This window comes from Tachysurus fulvidraco, chromosome 25 (assembly GCF_022655615.1).
Source record: "Tachysurus fulvidraco isolate hzauxx_2018 chromosome 25, HZAU_PFXX_2.0, whole genome shotgun sequence".
Classification (NCBI taxonomy): domain Eukaryota; kingdom Metazoa; phylum Chordata; class Actinopteri; order Siluriformes; family Bagridae; genus Tachysurus; species Tachysurus fulvidraco.
The window spans coordinates 7957443-7979220 of NC_062542.1; the positions used below are offsets into that span (position 1 = coordinate 7957443).

At 35.4% G+C, this 21778-nt stretch overlaps 2 protein-coding genes across 5 annotated transcripts in view; both read left to right on the forward strand.

Moving 5' to 3' along the window:
- LOC113659627 (vacuolar protein sorting-associated protein 13B) overlaps nucleotides 1-4713 on the forward strand; it is a 92229-nt gene extending 87516 nt beyond the window's left edge. For all 4 annotated transcript variants that reach the window (XM_047808431.1, XM_047808430.1, XM_047808432.1 and 1 more), the window contains exons 58-63: nucleotides 43-219; nucleotides 408-578; nucleotides 703-879; nucleotides 1726-1828; nucleotides 3608-3857; nucleotides 3951-4713. In XM_047808431.1, the coding sequence (XP_047664387.1) occupies nucleotides 43-219; nucleotides 408-578; nucleotides 703-879; nucleotides 1726-1828; nucleotides 3608-3857; nucleotides 3951-4193 (1121 nt within the window). In that variant the 3' untranslated portion in view covers nucleotides 4194-4713. The remainder of the gene's footprint in view (nucleotides 1-42; nucleotides 220-407; nucleotides 579-702; nucleotides 880-1725; nucleotides 1829-3607; nucleotides 3858-3950) is intronic.
- A 3252-nt stretch (nucleotides 4714-7965) lies between these two features.
- On the forward strand, nucleotides 7966-17973 carry LOC113658114. The gene is made up of 9 exons (XM_027170313.2): nucleotides 7966-8122; nucleotides 9151-9498; nucleotides 9640-9669; nucleotides 12534-12839; nucleotides 13599-13643; nucleotides 15079-15264; nucleotides 16432-16479; nucleotides 16863-16913; nucleotides 17185-17973. The coding sequence occupies exons 1-9, from the start codon at nucleotides 8050-8052 to the stop codon at nucleotides 17196-17198; spliced, it is 1101 nt and encodes a 366-aa protein (XP_027026114.2). The 5' UTR covers nucleotides 7966-8049; the 3' UTR covers nucleotides 17199-17973.
- Nucleotides 17974-21778: the final 3805 nt, after the last annotated feature.

Consider the following 21778-nt stretch of genomic DNA (forward strand, 5'->3'; position numbering starts at 1 on the left):
GCTTGTGTGTATATGTGTGCTGGGTTGTCACCATCTGTGTAGGTTGGGTTGTGGGTTCTTTGGATATCCTGGGCAGTCCTGCAAGCCTCGTACGCAGTATTGGAAATGGAGTGGCAGATTTTTTCAGGTTGCCATATGAAGGACTAACACGGGGTCCTGGTGCCTTTGTCAGTGGTGTGTCTCGTGGAACCAGCTCATTTGTCAAACACATCTCGAAAGGTAAAAGCACTTCCACTTCTCTTTTGTCCACATGGAGATGTGCATTGCCTTCTAATTTTCACACCTTCTGCTAATAGTATTTAAAAAAAATAAAAATAAATCTTTAATCAAAGAAGGCTTTATCAGAAAAAGTACAAGCTGAAGTTGATGTCTCTAAACCCCCATTCTATACATCTGTTATTGTGTAGGCACTCTGACTTCCATTACCAACTTGGCCACAAGTCTAGCACGGAACATGGACAGACTGTCTTTAGATGAGGAATATTATACGCGCCAAGAGGAGTGGAGGAGGCAACTCCCAGAGACTCTGGGTCATGGCCTGCGCCAAGGCCTGTCCTGCCTGGGACTCAGTTTACTGGGTCAGTCTCTATCACATATGCACTCTTAAACACTATTTTAAACATTAGCTTCTTCCACACGGCAATATGTGGGGGAGCATGTTTGTTTACATTTCTGTACATATGTCTGTCTGTGTGCTTGTAGGAGCAATAGCGGGAATCGTAGACCAGCCCATGCAAACATTTACAAGGTCTATAGAGGCTCATAGCACGGCAGCCAGTACCGCCCGTGGTGTCATCTCTGGAGTGGGAAAAGGCATTGTGGGTATTTTTACCAAACCAATTGGAGGTGCTGCTGAGCTTGTGTCACAGACAGGATATGGTGCGTGAGCTTGCGATTATGTACTTCATGAATGTTACAGACCTCTGCTGTAAATAAATGTACTACAGTTTGATTTATATTGGGCTAAAATTTATTATAACAATTTATTATTGTTTTTGTAAAAGTTTGTAAAAGTAAATGTATACTCACCAGTCACTAGGAACACCCACTCGTTTATGTAGTTATCCAATCAGCGTTCATGTCAAACATCAGAAATGAGGAAAAATGTACAGCACGTCGAACCTTGATGTGGATCTATTTCACTGAATTTCACTCCTGTAAGCCAATAACAGGGATCTGAAGCTAACATGGTAACATGCTAATCTTCAAATGTCTAATTGTGAGTTTTCAGATTCCTTTCCTTGGCTGACAGGATTGGAATCTAATGTAAATATCCGATGTAATAGCCCATCAACCACAAGGTCTAATGCTTTGTATTACATTATGAATAAGTTACTATAACCTTACTGGCAGCTTGAACCAATCTGGCCAACTTCCTCTGAATTCTCTTAACAAAACATTTCTGACAACTGTTGCTGAGTGATTTTATTTTTTTCACACTGTACTGTGTAAACTCTAGAGACTCTCTGTATGTGTGAGGATCATGGGTATTTTATGAAAAACTAATCACGCCATGAACAATGTCAGAGTGATCAGACTTTGTCTTCATACTAATGTTTAATGTGTCAAAGCGTTTGCCACCTATATCAGCAAGATTCTTTTTTTTATCTTTGCTGTTGTCATATAAATGTCTGATTAGTTAACTGCATGCATGTGCAGGTGTTACTAACAAAGTGGATGATCATATTTAGTCCCCACATATTATTAAAGTGTATGTCTCTGCAGGTATACTGCATGGTGCCGGGCTCTGGCACTTGCCAAAGCAGCTGTACTCACCTACAGATTTGAAATCAGCTGAAGGACCCAACAGTCATCTTAAATATGTTTGGTAATGCTTTCACACACACACACACACACACACACACACACACACACACACACACACACACACACACACACACACACACACACACACACACATTTAAATAATCAAAAAAGCTTAAATTCCGAATCATTATTTTGATAAATTTTGATCACATTTTAATGACAGTTCCCTCCAGAAGTATTGGAATGAATAGATATTCAGTTCAAAAGATGAACGAGACAGTAGATTTTCACAATTTCAGAAGACTTTTTTTCAACTTAAAACATGTAGCCATTGTCAAGTCAAGAAGCTTTTATTGTCATTTATTTAAAATATATAGCTGTTGCAGTACACAGTGAAATGAGACAAGGTTTCTCCAGGACGTTAATAACGTTAATCCTATATACATAACAAACAATGCAGGACAAGATAAACAAGACAGTGCAGGACAAAAGACAAAAAAGTGTGTGCTCTGTACAGTTCAGTTATTGAGGAATCTGATGGCTTGTGGGAAGATTGGTGGCAATCCACTTAGTTGTAGGTGAGCTAAAGTTTTGGAACAGATCGTCTTTGAATCATACTTCAAAGTCAAAAAAGTGAGTTTAAACAAAGAGTAACAGGAAACACTCAAAAAATATTTAAATATGAAATAAAGGCTACAATTCTGATTATGACTCTTGAGAATTAACATCTAGTTTGGAAAGATCTGTCTTAGTTTATAATCTTTTGTTCATTTTAGAGAAGTCAAAAAGTAAGGTTGACGGCAGTCAGATAAAACAGCACATTTCCACCTTTGGAAGTAATTTTTCATATATGTTGGAAATTGTACCATTTCAGCTTTATTATACAAAAACTATTAATTTATGTACGTTTACTATAATAACATCAATCTGACAGAACCAGATATGAAGTGATTCTCCTCTGTTGTTCTTAGACTCCAGCTAATAGTGACTAGCATTCATTCAAGTTTTTGATTTGGACCACTTGTCCATGCAGAATACATGAAAACTTCTGGTTTGAACTTCTGTGTTAATTTGGGAATATATTTGGGGTCATTATCCTGATAATGCTGTAATTGTGGGGTGTATATACAAATGACTACATATTGAAATCAGGACCACTGTGAAGCCAGCTCTGAATCCTTAAGATCCTTAACCTTTAACAGTATGTTATGAATAAGATGCATGTGTAAGTTGCACCAGATAAGGGCGACTGTAGACCTTTTTTGTCATCTGAGGTTATTCATTTCTTTATAGAAGTTGTGGGATCCACACAATTGTTATTTAGGTACAAAAAAAGCATAGGACTGAGAACTATTTTCTTTTTCACATAACTGTAAATAAATGTAAAAATCCTTGTGACCCTATTTGCATCTCTCTCGGACACAAGAAAAGGAAACTGTGGGGTAATTCTGTAACTAGTTATAAGTTGCATATGTATGCGCACATACAGTATAAGGACAATATGAATACAGCATTGTAGTTGGTGTAGCTAGTATACTGGCAACTGTGTTTTATGTTCTCCATTCAGTTCGGATGTTTGATGGCTGGATTTGTTATTTGGACTTTATTTGATATTTTGGGAAGATAATTGCAGAAGAATATTCCTTATATTTAGTTTGTAGTTGTTTTTAATACTAAACATTGTAGTTATTCTGTACAAAATGATTTTTTGTACTACTTGGGTTAAGACTTTCACCAGAAATACAGGATGAATAATCCTGCTAACATCCTTGTGTTTGTGTATGTACTTTCTGTATATTCATTTGCTGCATTTACTTTGTGTGTGCATGTGTTGTTATAGGAAGATGATGCAGTCTGTGGGCCATCAGGAAGTACACATGGCACTGTGTGTATGCATGATGAGCAGTTCAGGGCAGGAGCATGCAGGCTGCTTGCTCCTAAGTGGGGAGGTGCTCTTTATTGTGAGTGTGTGTGAAGACACACAACAACAGGCCTTTCCTATTACTGAGGTACAGTGTCAACAGGATACACACACACCTGAAAAACTCACACTTACTCTGCAGCAGCATCGAGTTACCAGCAACAGTGAGGTAAACACTTTCTCTTGGTTGTTTTTTTTTGTTTGCTTTCTGGCTGCCACATAAATGATACATTTTCAGTATTTTTTACTTTCTATCTCTCAGGGTGATGGTGTTCGTGAGCGTTTATCTGAGCAGCAGTACCGTTGGTTAATGGACTATGTAATGGCCGTTTCGCAATACTTCTCCCCTTCTTCACTCTTCCAGCCACTGGTCGTCATGTCCGCAGAACCATCGCCAAGTATCACCAAAACTTATCATTATCGTGCAGACCCTGCCTACATCCAAGTCTTCATCTGTAAATTCAACATGGTGAAGAACAAGGCGCTTGGTATTGGGTTTAACTGAGAATATTTAAAGTCCTCTTTTTTACATATATTGAATTATTTATATATACATGTACAAAAGTATTGAGTGTTTATTTTAACAGTGACTTTTGCATCAACAGCCACTGATGGTCTAAGGTCACATGTCAGTATTCTCTAAGGTTTATTCAGATTTTTATTTCAGATGTCTGAATACGAGCAAATTGTTTTCCTATATTTACATAGAAGGCAAAACTGAATTTAAATGGATGACAATGGACACTCTTCATTTACATATAGTTTTGTCTTATGCATCATTCTGTTTAATTATATTCTATGTTGCAAAACTGTTCGATAAATCTAGTTGTATAGAGGTTCTGTTTAAACATATGTGGTTGTGCCTGACTTCAAGCTATTTGGGGGCCTTTTTCTCTGAATCAGAAAATGACATTTTACAGGTTCTTAGTCCATTTTTTAAAACAAGTATACTGTTGTTATGTAAATGGCAATGATGCACACTTAATGATATGTAATATATTCTGATTAAAAAAACTATTCCCATAGTTTTGAGTCTTGAGTTTTTTCCCCCCAGAATATCACATTTACTTTCCACGTTAAATAGTTTAAACACCTTTGGCAGTTACAAATCACATTCATATCCAACTATATATACAACAAATTATTATTATTATCACTAATAATTGGAAAGGTTTAATTTCAACTTTGAGGAGTACATGACCCTTGCAGGACATTAGATAGCGCTCTTCCCATGAGTAGGCTTGTCACTCCTAACTAAGTAACAGGTGCTGGGAAAGACACATGAATGAATGTGTACAGACTGCATGCTCTTAGACCCAAAATTGAGACAGTGGATTTTAAATACACTTGAAACAGTTATGTATCTATTAGGTACATTGTACAAAATCGGCATTAGTTTCACATACTGTAGCATTATGATGTTTAATTCTCTCCGATCATTAAGAACAAGTGTAATGTGGTCCTCGTGGATTTAGAGAAAGCGTATGATGGTGCAGAGAGAGGAGGAGATATGGTACTGTATGATGATGGCAGGAGTATGTCAGAGTAGTTCTGTAAATGTCTGAGAGGAGTATGACTGTAGTGGGATGTGCTGTAGGTCAGACAGAGGAGTTCAAGGTGGAGGTGGGGTTGCATCAGGGATCAGTTTTGAGTCCCTTCTTGTTTGCTATGGTGATGGACAGGTTGACAGATGAAGTCAGACAGGAATCTTAGTGGATAATGGTGTTTTCAGATGACGTTGTGATCTGTAGTGAGAGTAGAATGCAGGTGGAGGAACACCTGGAAAGGTGGAGGTCTGCTCTGGAAAGAAGAGGAATGAAAGTCAGTTGTAGTCAGACAGAATGCATGTGATTGAACAAGAGGGAGGGAAGTAGAACAGTGAGGTTACAGGGGGCTGAGGTCAAGAAGGTGCAGGAGTTATTTTGAGTTATTATGAGGATGGACAGGATTAGGAATGAGCACATCAGAGGGACAGCTCAGGTTGGCTGTTTTGGGGACAAGGTCAGAGAGGATAGATTGAGATGGTTTGGACATGCACAGAGGAGGGAGATGGTTATATTGGTAGAAGGATGTTGGAGATGGAACTGCCAGGTAAGAGGTCAAGAGGAAGGCCAAAGAGGAGATGAAGTTAATTGGTGAGAGAGTAGAGGATATGGTGAGGTGGAAACAGATGATTTGCTGTGGTGACCCATAAAGGGAAAAGCCAAAAGTAGAAGAAGAAAATTGTTTAATTCACTGCCCAGTTATTTATGAAGTTGTTTTACTGCTTATCATCATATGCACAGTTCACATGCAGTAAGGGCCATACATATTTGAACAAGAACATAGAGTAGATATTGTTCTTTTAACTGTGTACCACAGTATATTAGAGTTAAAATGAGGTCAAAGTGAGGTCAAATTTTCAGCTTCAGTTAGTATTTATGAGCAATGGAGAAATTGCAGCACCTCTCCTTCTTTTTAAGAGAACAAATGCAATTGATCAAACTAAAATAATTTTAAAATAAAGTGACATTTTAAATACTTTGTACATTTTCACTAGAGATTGTTCCCTAGTGATGTTCTGCCAGGCCTGCAGCTACTTTAATTTTATGGGGAATTTTTCCACCTTTGGCTTACAAAGATTATACCAATACAGTAGCTAGGACAGTGAGACTAGGAATGAAAACAAAGCCAGCAGTTTCAGATTAATTGTGTGTGAACAAATTTATTGGAACAGGGACAGTGGAACAGAGAGGTGATTCCTCATAAATGAATCGTAAATGAATCTTGAGTCATGCAATCACCTCTTAAAGCCCTTACAGACAGATGACTAAAGAGCTTTGCAAATGTGCAACAACTTCCTGTGTCTATGCATGAGACCTTTTGTGTTCTGACCCTGGCAACTGTACTTGATCCACATTTTAAAACGGTAGGCTTCTTCATTCAGTCAAATGCACAGAATTCTTTAAGACACCTCATAGAAGAATATACTGCAATCACTGCTGAGACAGTCCAAAACATAACAACCACATCCTTTCAAATCCCCTCAGGTACTGTTTGTGGTACTGTGTGTATTTTATTATTATTATTATATTTGGTATAGATCAAGCATATATTGCAGAGAAACTAAAGTCTATTGAGCTTATTAAAGTATATGTCTGTGGTATCTACTAGACAGTCAGATGAAAAATGAATCAAAATATTTCATGCACTGAAGGTCCCCTGCATTTCTTGGCTGTGCAAAATGATATCCACATCTTCGTCCTGCCTTTAAATCTTTTTGTACTCCTGCCACTTCAGTCCTTAGTGAGAGAATATTTTTAAAGGCAAAATATCATTAAGCATTCCTTTTGTTCTGCATAATAATAAAATGGCAACTTTCCAGGTCAGAAGCACTATAACTGACCATTTCACAATAATCTTTATTTAATTTGATCATATAGATGCCTACATAAGCTTTGCCTAGGAACTTATAGGTTTAGGACTAAAACAAACCTTCAGTGAATAAATTTGCATCTTGATAAAATGAATCAATTCATGGCACTACACTGACACATGGCACATTAAAAACTATTTATTTTGATTGTCTTTATGGTTTTCAGAGTATTTAGTGGTTTATTGCATGAAACAATTAAAAAACGCTTATAGTATGTCCTCTGAGACGCAAAGGTTGCGTTTCATCCTTTTGACCACAAGATGTCACTAGTGTGCATCTTGTTGATAAACTTTGTCACCATCACTATTTTTAAATGTATTATGTATATTATACGAAAATATATTTTCAAAAAGAAATATAAGATTTTTTGTTACACGAGGTTAATGTCAGCCTTTTCCACCATCTATAGATATATTATTTAGCAATTCTTTAGTATTGTTAAAGTCCTGAATGTCTACTTTTATATCACTGTGAAATAAAATTAAGTCGATGATGCATATGAGTACCCCAAAAACAGGAGTTTACAATAACATTATTATTATTATTATTATTATTATTATTATTATTATTATTATTATTATTATTATTATTATTGTTGTTGTTGTTGTTGTTGTTGTTGTTGTTATTTTCCTCTGTTTAAATGAGCTAAACATTTTATTCATAATATAATATATTATAATAAATATAATTATTGAGCCAGTTTTGAAATTTTGGAAGATTTATTTTTCAAATAATGACAAAATGATGATTATAGAACAAGTCTTAAAGCATGTAGTTCTGTAAATCATCTTCACTTTGCCTCAAGTCTAATTACAAACTAGACTTAAAGTTTTTTTTTTTCAACGTTGATTTAGCATTTCCTCTTTCATACAATCAGAAAATAAAACAGAACTAAGGACACGGTGAGGAAGGCTTACTCACTACAGAGAACATCGTCTCAATCTGAATGATGGCATGGTGCCGGTTTGAGTCTTACCACTTAATTTTCCTTCTGATGGTGGCCACAGCAGAAAGAAAAAGTGAGTCTGACTTGTTTTTTAATTTATTGAACTGGGTATTTGTTTAATATACAGACATTAATTTTGTTGGATGCAAAACCTGATTATAGTTATGGAAAATATAAATTAAGCTGCACAAGCTGCTGGGGCCAGGAGTTAAGAAACTTAATGTAATACCGTTGTGCTTTTCTTTTCTTTTTTTTTTAAATCTGTGATCAAGGAAAACTCAGCAAGACTAAATACAGTTCAAAGAAACAGAAACACTGATATGGTTTCAGTGGAGAATACAGTAGTTGCATACTGTATCATATCATGCATATGATTATTTACTTTAAAGTTAGATGTTTTATTATAATTAATAAAACATTTTTTTAACTTAAAGGACTATATATAATGCAAATATAATGTGACTAACAAACTTATAAACCTTGACCCATAACACAACATGCTGTTTTGAAAGTATTCCCTAAGCACTTCTTTTTTCTGTTTATTTTAACTCTTGAACTTGGCTTTCTGCTTCTCTTTCTCATATCCTGTTAACTACATCTTTAGAGCAGTATGAATGTATTGTGTCTAAACAGTAACGGTAAAATTTGTAGTCACACAATTTTATGGTAAATTAAAATTTTACAGACTAAAATGTTTTAGGAGTTGCAAACAGTTACACATTCCCACATTTTTCACTGCAGGTGCACAAATCGTAGGTCATCACTTAAGAAACTCGTACATATGCATTTCGCAAACAAACAAACAAACAAACAAATAAATAAATAAATTGCATTTGTCACTCTCAGTGGTAGATTTTAGAAGTTATTTTTATTGACTTGTGTTTGTGCTAGAAAAATACTCAAGGAAAAAATATTGAGAAAATATTTCACAGATATGTGACAGTGTTTTCTTGTAAGTTTCCTAATTTGTAGAACAAGAATTATGGAATAGGATCTAGTCACAAATGCTATTTTTTCAGTTTCAGTTTATCAGAATTTGATTGAATGTTCAGCTGCTATTAATTTCACCTGCTGCCTCTGTCTCCTCTTTCTTGTACCCAGAATGTGATGTTCTGCCAATTGTTGAGGCCGTGGTGAATTCGGTAGCGACACTTACATGCCCTTTAACCACATTGCCTGAAGGCACACAGGTTATTTGGGAAGTTCTTCAAGGTGAAAGAGCAGAAAGAGTTGGTTTCGTAAGCACCTGCTCCTCTTCCTGCTCCATAGAAGACAGCAACAACAGAACTCAGCAACCCCTATGTAAAATGAGAGAAGTAAAAGATTTACAAAAAGGGACTAGTTCACTGATTATTAGTCCTGTGGGAATCACAGATGCGGTTTGGTATCAATGTACAGTGCAAAACAGAACCGATTCTTACTGTTCTCATGTGAAGATTGCAGTAAAAGGTTTGTTTATGATTAATGATATGTTAATGATGTTAATAATAATAATAATAATAATAATAATAATAATAATAATAATAATAATAATAATGTGTATATGAATATAAGTTTAGTTTTATTTTATGATGCCCTGTATCTTTTCAGAGGAGCCTCAACTTCAGACTCATATTAAAGGTAAAGCAGCATGATAACAATGATATATTTTTTCAAAAACAAGTCATGATTCTGAATTTACAAAATCTTTTTATAATTAACTGTATGAGAGACATTAATCTGGGAAAATGCTGATTTTGCAGTATAATTTCTGCAGATACCTGCTGAAAGCAGTGTCTACATTTAAATAGCTGATTTTAAACATAATAACGGAAATTTATCTTCCAATTCTTTTCATTTGTATTCATCTAATACTTTTTACAATGGACACTGTCACAAAACAGCTTTACATAAATCTGCAAATTCATGAAATTAATGGTATGGTGCCCTTTATGCTATATTATAGATGTTTTTTTTAACTGACAATACAAAATTATTTAGGAGAACTAAATCTTAGCAAATATTCAGCTAAATTCCAAAACATGCCCAGAAAGTTCAGGCATTAGAAAAGGAAGATTTTTCTCAAAAATATTCTTTCATAGGGGGGCACGGAGGCTTAGTGGTTAGAACATTCGCCTCACACCTCCAGGGTTAGGGGTTCGATTCCCGCCTCTGCCTTGTATGTGTGGAGTTTGCATGTTCTCCCCGTGCCTCAGGGGTTTCCTCCGGGTACTCCGGTTTCCTCCCCCGGTCCAAAGACATGCATGGTAGGTTGATTGGCATCTCTGGAAAATTGTCCGTAGTGTGTGATTGCGTGAGTAAATGAGAGTGTGTGTGCCATGCGATGGGTTGGCACTCCATCCAGGGTGTATCCTGCCTTGATGCCCGATGACGCCTGAGGCACAGGCTCCCCGTGACCCGAGAAGTTTGGATAAGAGGTAAAAAATGTATGAATGAATGAATGAATGAATGAAAATTCTTTCATACTTTTTTTTGCATGGGAAACAAGCTCATTGTGGTGCAGAGACATTTCCTCCCTTTCCTTCTGGACTCACACTGTAATCCCCTTTTTTCAGTCCCAGTTTTTGATAACTAATAACGGCTTAAAAAAATTAAGGGAACATTTGATCATTACACTATAACCTCAAGTGAGTTAAACGTCAGTGATATAAAACTCTCCAGTTAGGAAGCACAAGTGATTACGATTATTATACTGTAGCTCTACAAATTTGAAGATCTGCTAATGCCAGTGTTAAAGGCAGGGTCTCCGATTTTTGAGAAATGCTTCAGAACTTCGGGCCGAAAACTAAACAAAAATCGAAACAAACGTGTAGCCAATGAGCAGAAAGGGGCGGGTCTTGTCAATATGGGCGGGGAGAGTGTTTAGTGCGCATGTGTGACATTAGCAGAAAGTGGTTTTAACATTGACATGGAGGATAAAAACAAAGAAAGAAAGCGAAGAAAGGCTTACGATAAGGCAAGAAGTAGGACGTGTTAATATAGGTTCAGCTTTCCAGCGCTGGAGAGAACTGAAGGAGCAGGAAGTTGGCCACATATTCACAGGTTGGAGTTTCCCGAGTCAATAACTCCTGAGCTAAACGCTGTTACTACACAAATAACACCTCTTTTCTATCGTAGTAATGTAGAGAGGCAGCTACAACCACGTTTTGTGTAGTAACAGCGTTTAGCTCAGGAGTTATTGACTTGGGAAACTCCAATCTGTGACTATGCGGCCAACTTTACTTAAGACGCCGAGGCGCTTCTTTCCTTCTCGATAGGTGAGTAACGTTGGCTTTGCTTTGTTACACAGAACTAATATATGCCTTTGTCCTTTACAAGATTATGCTTGTGTGTCATTTTTGCTTGTTTGTTTATCTGCAATCGTATTGTTCTTCCCTTCAGCTATGATAAAGACACATTTCTTTCCATTAGTTGCCTGGGTTACGTATGTATGTGTGGGCGGAGCTATTAATACAAGGGTGGGACCCATTTGGGTTAGGGGCGTGTTTGTTTTGGTGATTTTATATGTCAACATTGGCTTTCAAAAATCGGAGACCCTACCTTTAAATAAGAGACATATAAGGAAGAATATGACAAACCAATTTACAGAGAGTGCAATGGTTTGGAGTATAAGTACTCATCTATGAAACACTGCAGATTTTGTACAGTCCATGTTTATTTTCTAAACAGACTGTGAAGGAATTAAATGATTTCAGTAATAAGTGACAATAATTAATTGAATAGTAAGTGATTTTACACATCTGATATATAATATTAGTGCATGTCTAAGGATAAAAACAGGTAACGGGTTGAACACAGAGAAAAGTGACTGCAGTAATAAGTTAGTTGAGTAACAAGTCATTGCAGGTCTGGTATTCTGCATTAAAGCATGTGTGATTTTTTTGTTCTGATAGCATTTGGAAAGAAACTGTTCTGTAGATGAGTAGTGCTTGCATTTAAGGACCTTAATCACTTGCCAGAGGGCAGGAGATCAAGCAGATAGTGTCCTGATGTTTTTGGCCATACTGAGGTTGTGAAAGGAAGACAGTGAGCAGTCAGTAATTTTTTGGGCTATGTTAATATCCGTTGGAGGACTCTCTTGCTGCCGTTTAACCAGAGTATCTCACTGAAATGCAGTATGCCCGCACACTTTTATTGGTGTATAGGAAAAGGCCTCCATCAGCTTACATTTACATTTCTGGCATTTAGCAGACACCCTGATCCAGAGTGACTTACAATTCATTTCAGTTTATACAATTGAGTGGTTAGGGGTCTGCTCAGGGGCCCAGCAGTGGCAGCTTAGTGGACCTGGGATTCATAGTGCAACACCGGAAACACTAGGCTACCACATCCATACAGGTGTTTTTTCTAAGCATCCTCAGGAAGTATAGCCACTATTATGCCTTTTTTTTTATTATTTTTTTAAACATTCCTTGTGATGAAACCTATACATTTGATTATTTAACCAACACAAATTTCCTCATCTCTTTTTCTTTTTTTTTTAGAATGCATAACCATGGACCCAGTTGAAAGATTTCTGAATGAGACTTTTATTCTTCAGTGCCCTGTGGACAGATCACATCTTGGTTCCTCACAGTTAATCTGGGGGACTGTTGAAGCAGATGTGACTATTCCTATAACTCGTTGTCCTACAAGTTGCACTTTCAGAGGAGCCCAGAAACCACTATGTGAGAGAACAAAAACAATGGAGGATGGATCACTGACTATTAGTCATATGTCGTCCACAGATTCTCAGTGGTTCTGGTGTGCACTTTCCACTTCATGTTATAAATTTAGGCTTACTGTTAAAGGTTTGTTCCAAAAGGTTTTGTTTTAGTGCAGATATCACCACATACTTCAGTTGCTTAAGTTTTAGTTATTGCCTTCCACATGCTCTAAAATTTTACTACATTTATGTTTAACATTAGAGCTACAATGGTGAGTCAAATGAAAACCCTAAAAATGTGACATACACTCACAAAGCTTTGGATTAATGTTGTGGCATTAAATTCTGACCCTACCATCTGTCTGTCATCAGAAATTGCGATTCATTCAACCAGGTTGCATTTTTTTTCCTTCAGGTTAAAGTTGTATAGTTTTGATGAGCCGTGACCACAGCGGATTTTTGTTCTTTGCTAACAGAAGTGGAACCAATAGGTGTGGTTTTCTGATGTTGTAGCTTATCTGCCCTTGACATTTGGCATATTTTTCAATCTGATGTGCTTTTCTGCTCACCATGATTGTACAAATTGATTATCTTCCTTACTGTAGCCTTTCTGTCAGCTTGACACAGTCTCGCCATTTTAGGTTGACCTCTTGCATCAACAAGACATTTCTATTCATAGAAGTGTTGGTTGCTGGATGATTTTTTCCCCCCACCAGTCATCTTTTAATAACTCTAAATTATCTCTAGAGTATTTTTAGATACTATTTAAGTACTAGAACTCTTACATTGAGTGTAGCGCTTTTGTGATAAAGCTTTTCATTTGACTCACCTATGTGCACACTTAGTGTACCATGTACCGTACTTCACATGTCTGTTATCTAATTTCTTTTGCCTTTTTCTTTAGAAAACACCTCTACTAATCGGATTACAATTTACTCTACAATTAAAGGTAAGACATGAACAGTTTTGGCATATACTGTACATATATATGCACACATTATTTATTTATTTTATAATATTTTTCCAGATTTATTTAATATTGTTTAGAGATCACATGAGATCTAATGATCTCTTGATCTCAATGTCAGATCTCTGATCTCAATGTCAGTTAATATAATAGGAAAACTAATTGAATTGTATATTGGAGGAGTGTCAGAATCACTATTATAGAGCTGAGATGTTTAAACTTATTAACATTAAACACAGGTGTCCCTCAGAACATATCTTTTATAACAGATTTTTTTCATCCTGTTTTCATAAACGGGGTATTTTCATTTACATGTAATGGGGTATTAAATGCTGAGCTGTCTAAAAACAGTAACCTCACACAAAAAAAAAGCTTCTTGATACTTGTTCTGTTCTGATTTTTAATTTTAGAATTTTATTACATTTAAATTAATGTTTCTCTCAAAGACATTCATAAATAACGATGTGAGGAACACAAGACAGTAGTTACTTAAGCAAGATTGCTTATTGTTCTTTGGCACAGGTATGATAGTGGATAATTTAAAGCAAGTGGGGCCTACAGATTTAGTCTCAGCCTCAGAAACAAACAAACCATTGGTTGAATGCATATGGAACACAAAAATAATAATATAGCGTAGAATTTGGACACAGGGCAGAATTAGGAATTAAACCCCTAATCCTAGAGATGCGAGGCAAGTGCAGTAACAGTGCAGCACCCCCATATTGTAGTTGACAGTTGACAAAAAACCAAACGTATCTGCTCATCATCCCCAGATTTATTTAGGCTTATCTTTAGCTGGCCCATTGAAATATCTTATTTCAGACACACATATGAATTAGTGTAAGTAGGCCAACTCTGAATAAAGAAAACATTGTAAACATTGATGTAGTTTGTGTCTTGAAATTATGTCTATAGACATTAATATACAATTGTATAGAATATTACGGGTTATCTTTATAAAAGCAATTTTCCAGCCTTAAGTGTATAGTGTTTCTTTCCCCGGTCCAAAGACATGCATGGTAGGTTGATTGGCATCTCTGGAAAATTGTCCGTAGGGCGTGAGTGTGTGAGTGAATGAGTGTGTGTGCCCTGCGATGGGTTGGCACTCCGTCCAGGGTGTATCCTGCCTTGATGCCTGATGACACCTGAGATAGGCACAGGCTCCCCATGACCTGAGGTAGTTCGGATAAGCGGTAGAAAATGAATGAATGAATGAAAGTGTATAGTGTCCACTTATGAATACATGAAGACTTCAATAAAATGTTGTAAATCTTACATGAAGAATTTACATTTTCAATTTTGCTTTAAATCATTGTTTCTATGCAATGCCCCACTTCTTTATCTCAACAGTCACTGTTCACTCAGAAAACAGAAATGTCTTGAAGAAAATTAATGTTGGCATTTATCATACTTGCAGCTGGAGGAGATTTGCATGCAACACAAGGCCCACAGGAGCAAACAAATGACAGCAGTGTTACAGTAGTCACTACGAATGCCACAGTGATAATGATAGCCTCAGTAACCGCTGTTACTCTCTTTGTGGCCATGCTGGTCCTGGTGTACATCTTTTTCAGAAAAAAGAAAATGAAAAATACACACAAAGGTACATTTTTCCTTACTGACTATATGTTGTTGCTGTTCTATTGCTTGGTAATAATATAATATATAGGGGATATTTAAGGTGCCTTAAATTTTGATATTTTTACAAATTAGTTTGCTATTATCTTTAATAAAACCTGCTCTATCGTTTGCATCTGCTTCTGTGCATTAATTATCCAGAGTCTAGACAGAATTGAGCATTTTTTATTTGTCCAGTGACAAATAATCCTTGTTAATAAGAATAATTTTAACTCTATTTAGAACAGAGAAATTTAAAAAGTTGATATTGTCACTAATATCTGGCCCTCACAACAGTTAAACCCAACCATCAAGGGATGCAGCAGAAACTTACTTTCTTTGCTCAAGTGCATTGAAAGTCCCTACATTTTAACATCAATACAACCAAATGGAAATCAGTGATAGGAATGCAAATTTTGACTAGAACTTAGGACTAGCTGTAGCCCAAAATCAAAAATATTGTGATAATATAATTTTTTTAAATAAAATTTAAAAATAAATATTACACAATGAAAATACTATATTATTGTTTGTGTTTTTATTTTTAAATTATTTACAATAAGTACAATATATTTTTTATTGGATAAACCCTTTCCATTTAGTTTAATGTATAAAAATATATTTAATATGGTTATATGTAAACACACAAATATGTATATAAGGACAAAGGGAGTCATATAATCTACAAACCAGATTGTACAGTTGGGCGCTTCCACAGAGATTTCTCATTTAGCCACAACCAATTGATTAATACAATTTCATGTATCGAGTCAAGTTATGGTCAAGTTATATGTAGGTTGTTGACTAGCTATACAGCACACCTTCAACACTTATAGCTGTCAGACAACTGGGACCACTAGTTAGCTTATATATAGTTATATATAGTTATATATACATATATAAAATTAAAATTTATTTTATTTCATATCTTTTTCACGTGTCACTTAGTAAGATGGCTAGTCAAACCCTTTTGGTCATGTTAAAATGTACACAATTTCATCATTTTCATCAGAGAGGTAGGCATATCAGAGTAGGTGGATTGTACAGTATAAGGTGATCTATAGCCTAATAGAATTTTAAGGAGTTAATGTGTTTTTCTTGTCAGCTGAATATGTATGAATTCCAATGCTAATGATTCCTCTTTTTCACACAGTTGTACAAGATAATCTGTATGATGTTTCTGAAGAAACTATACACAATGGTGATTATTTCACAAAATCAGTTGCTAGACACACGTAGGCCAAAGTTATGTGAACACCAGCACACCCCTTTTTTCTAATTGAACATCTGATTTCAAAACCATTGGCAGTAATATGGATTTGGTCTCCCAATAACAACCTCCATTCATCTGGGAAGATTGTGTGCTTCCACCTTTTTTTTGCAACAGTGTGGGGAAGACTCACATATGGGTTTAATGGGCAGGTGTCCACATGCCTTTGGTCAAAAAGTGTATGCTTACAAATTTTGTGTATTAATATACTAAATGTATTAATCCATAGTAATACCATTAACAAATAATTCATATACAAATTAATTTCAAATTATTTTTTATATTTTTACCATACATATCTCTTTTCTTCCCAGATCTGCTTCCATATACTTTGGTCCAGTTTGAAACTCCAATCTTATATACATGTAAGTTTGTGTGCAGATCATTTGACCTTTAATTTTACATGAACATTAATACTGTCATTTATAATTCAATGAAGAATACAACATTACATGTAGCAGTAGCAGTGATGTAGATGTAGCAGTAGATGTAGCAGTGCTGAATAAATAATGAAGCTTGGTTGCTTGGTTTAATAATTCTTATCTGGAATTATTAATCATACACAATTATAAAATATATTGTAAAGTTTCTTAATTTTTTAAGCTAAATTTATTATTAAATTTTTTCTCCCAACAGTTAATGTCAAATGAGAAGAGACCCCCAGTCATCTTAAAATCCCATACTGTTAATGTTCTGTTCCTATTTTTCTTTTCTTTTATTTCTCATATTTTTTCCTTCACATTTACACTGTTATAATGTATACCAAATAATTGCTTGAATAAAATTACATACTTAATTGTTAATATAATAAGAAAACTAATAGTTGCTAATGTAGATTAAAATTCTGATATGTTTAAACTTATTAACGTTAAACACAGGTGTCCCTCAGAACATACTTTTTCATCCTGTTTTCATGAATGGGGTATTTTCATTTTCATGTATTGGGGTATTAAATGCTGTGGTCTATAAACAGTGGCCACACATAGTTCCCCTTGTTGCTGTCAGTATGGTTGAGTGTTGTGTGAAAGACATGAGAGATTGAGAGAAGACAAGTTGATGGAGCAGATGTAATTTTTGATTTTTGACTTTACGAAGGTCTCTCAAAGACATACATGACTAATGATGTGAGTCGATAGTTAATTAAAGATGGCTTAAAGGTCTTTGAAACAGGAATGACAGTGGATATTTTAAAGCAAATGTGAACTACAGACTTAGTCTTAGCCTCAGAACTCATACCCACTAACGGTTGGCTGGATGTCTGATGCATATAAAACACAAAATACACTTCTCTGCTATATTTAATTCTATACTTGCTTATCAGAGGAAACATTTTTAATTTCCTTTTTTACCCTGTTATAATGTATACCAAATAAGTGCATGTATGTTGTCTGAATAAAATTACATATCTAAGTGTAAGCTTAAAAATGTATGAATGCTGTGATTTTATGTAGTGTTGCATTAAATTAAAGAATAAAAATATCAATGTTACCAAAATGATGAAATATTCTAAATCTTATGGTATATGGCAAACAAACTGAACATTAAACTAAGTAAACTAAATATTACTTGTGTTTGGGAATAACTGCATGTTTAGGGAAGTATAAGAAACCAAAGTTTTTTGTTTTTGGTGCCATGGGTATATAAAGCTTTTGATTGACAAAACCCCAAAATATTTTTAACCAATAATACATCATTGCTAATTTTGGTTGTATGGGATGATGTGGTCATGTTATACTTAGCAAGGTTTATGAACTGCCAGATTTGTGTTTTACTAAATTTCCCCTAAGTTTAATAAAATTGTAATCCACTCTTTTTAAATTTTAATTTGAAGATGGAGGAAGTATTTCTCCAAGGGACAAGAATCTTGTTTTTCATGGCAGAACAATATGTAATGTAGCAGGAGAAGCAGGGAAGTCGTGGCCTAATGTTAGAGAGTTAGAGAGGCAATACCATGACTGAGGTGCCCTTGAGCAAGGCACCGAACCCCCCAACTGCTCCCCGGGTGCCGCAGCATAAATGGCTGCCCACTGCTCCGGGTGTGTGTTCATGGTGTGTGTGTTCACTGGGTGTGTTCACTGGGTGTGTTCACTGAGTGTGTGCATGTTGAATGGGTTAAATGCAGAGAACGAATTCTGAGTATGGGTCACCATACCTAGCTGTACTGTATGTCACGTCACTTTCACTTAATACATTTAGTAACCCTGAAGTTAAGCACCTCCAAAAGACTAATCACCTAATAAAGGATGTGAAAACATGATTATTATGTCTGTGAATGCTACAGCAATATCAGAAATAAGTGCTTGGTTGTTTTTAATCAATTAATCACTGACCACTTGTACATGCTAACATAAAGAAGTGATCCAAAACATTACCTATGATCACCTTATAGCCATGAAAAAAAAAAAAAGATCAAGTCTAGGCTATGCTCATGGGAGGGACCAGACACACATTGCATAATATCAAAGTAGTTAAGCCATCTAACAAACTTAACAATCATATGATCTTTTGGCACATGGACGTAGATACGAATATCACCAGTAATTAAAATAAAGTGAAAATCATTTAAAATCCTAGAAAACATTAACCCACTCTCATCAAGAAGGTGGTCAACAATAAAGAGAATGGGTTTATCACACCTAAATTGTACTGCCATTTTTTATTGGGCAGAGTTGAAAATAAGTAGCCTTGTCCAATGAATCGTGAAATTATCTCCACTCTGCTTGATTGATGAGCAGGTCTTTTCTTTCTCTACTCTTTGGCCTTAATATAATTTCTGTAGAAGTCAATATTGACTCCTGAATATTTGCAAATTACAATCTGACCTTCTGATTCTTGCTGCCGATTGGTGGGGTGTTTTTTGTTGTGTGGCTTAAGGTTTTTAGCTCTCAAAATATCTTGTGGAGGTTGTTAGTTGTTTTGGGTTTTTTCTTCATAAACCCTTATCAGGGCAAGTTATTGTATTAGCAATGCCCAATGCTTGTGCAGAGGCTCTGATCAATTTTCCCTCTTTTGTCTGGCACCTAGCCAGTGAAATGAACCTCCACCAGATGTCCAAACAGCTGAGTCACTGCCTATCTTCAATTAACAAGTAAAGACACACCTCTTTGTATACTCAAGTACTTAAATTATCATTTTATTAAAAATTCTTAGTATTTTAGAGGATTATTTAGATTGATTGTACTACAGACTTTGATAAACTTAAAATCCCAAACCCTGATAAACTTAAATTATACCCTGATACTCATACTGAAGATCATTTTCTTATAATCAGTATTGTTTGGCTCCATAGCATACAGTTGTGAAAGAGTAATGACTCATAATCACACAACCTGCTGGTTGAATATTGCGCCTGGTTCCTCTCGAAGTTTCTTCCTCATGTTGACTTGAAAAAAGTTTCCTTGTCACTTTCACATGTGGCTTCCTCATTAGTGAGCTATATTGAAAGGAACTATACGTACAGATTTTTGTAAAGCTGCTTTGGGGTTTCCACTGTTAACAATTCTTGGAAAATGTTCAATTTATTTAAATTGAATTACATTGAATTTAAATAAAATAATCACCAGTTAAGAACATGAAATACGCAAACCTGTCCAGAACACAAATATAACAAACTATTAAGGTAAAGTATGCTTCGATCCTACACTAATCATTATATAAATAAGTCAGAATTTAATGTCAGTATAATTAATTTCTAATAAAATTAATAATTAAACTTTATAGGTTTAATTAAAAAATAAAAAGGTGTTGGTAAAGATTTTCTCCCATGACTGTATCCCTACCTACGACAATAAAACAGCATAAAGTATGTAGATATCACTACAGTAAGGATTTCTGTCAATCATTTACTTTAGAGGGAGATGAAGACATCCTCTTCTGGGTTACAGGTAAATGTGATTATACATTACTTATATTATATTATATTCTATAGTATCAATCATTAAAACATCTTAGTTTGGTGATAAATAATGTTACTGTTTGTCTACAGTGAAGATCATTGTTAAGAATTGATTACAATTATTTACCAAACATGTTTTGAGTTGTATTTTTAAGACTTTAAAGGTCTTAACCTTTTTTAAAGGTATTTTTCAATTTATTTGTCCCAGACAAGTTTTGATGACTCCTTGGCCATTTTGATTCTGTTGGTTATGATATGTTCTCTACACATTTTGGAGTCTTTCAGGAGCAGGTATATTTATGCTACCATAAGTGCAACCCTAACTCCCAATTACTGTTATAATGAACAATACTGTTACAACAAAAATAGTAAAATTTTAGTAGTAAAATCTTTTGGTCATAAGCCTGCCATTTTGCATGCATTGCAGGCCAGATGCTACAACCAGATAAAAAAGCCATATAAAAAAGGTTTTGAGAGACAGAAGTCATTTCAACCTACAGTATATGAACAGTACCTAATGCACATACAGTAGGTTAATAGAAAGGTAAACATTTATCAGAAGGTATTTATCACAAGCATATGAGAAAATGACTGTGACCATCAAAAAAATCTGCAATACAGCACATCCAAATGAAATCACTAAATTAATTAATTCTAAAATTAATTTTAGAATGTTTCAGGATTTATTTTAAAATCCTTGAAAAATCCATTTAGGAAAAAAACTATTTAGTAAAAGGCACACTCCCAATATAATATAGGTTTTATTTGTGTTCCACCAAAACAATTCCTTTTTTTTTCTTAAGTATTGTAATGAGTCTGTCTGTGTTTTCCTTGTTTCTGTCTGCTGTCATTCCCTGCTGTTAATTGTTGGCCCCACCCACTTATTTGTTACCATTGACACTAATTGCACTCAATCTCTTCCCCAGGTGTTTTGTCCTTTGTCTCTGATTGTCTCTGCTTTGTCATTGGTTCCTGTCACCTATATATTCTCTGTTTGTTCACTTCCCTGGTGCTAGTTGTTTCAATGTTCCTGTTTCCTGTCAGCTCTGTGTTCGGTCTTGTTTTGCCTGCCTGTCTGTGTACCTGTTTTCTTGTTTTTGTCATTAAATCTCTTTAACTGCATTTGGATCCTCACTCGCCTTTGTCCCGCCATGACAGAACGACTAGCCACAATGGATCCAGCAGAAATCTTGCTTTGTCTATGTCAGGAGGATTCCCCAGTCGAGGAATATGCTGAGGTATTCGTGGACCTGTGTAACCAGGTCCACTTTGGAGAGAAGGCTTTAAAGGACATCTTCAGGGATGGACTAGAGAACAACCTGCGCTACTTAATGC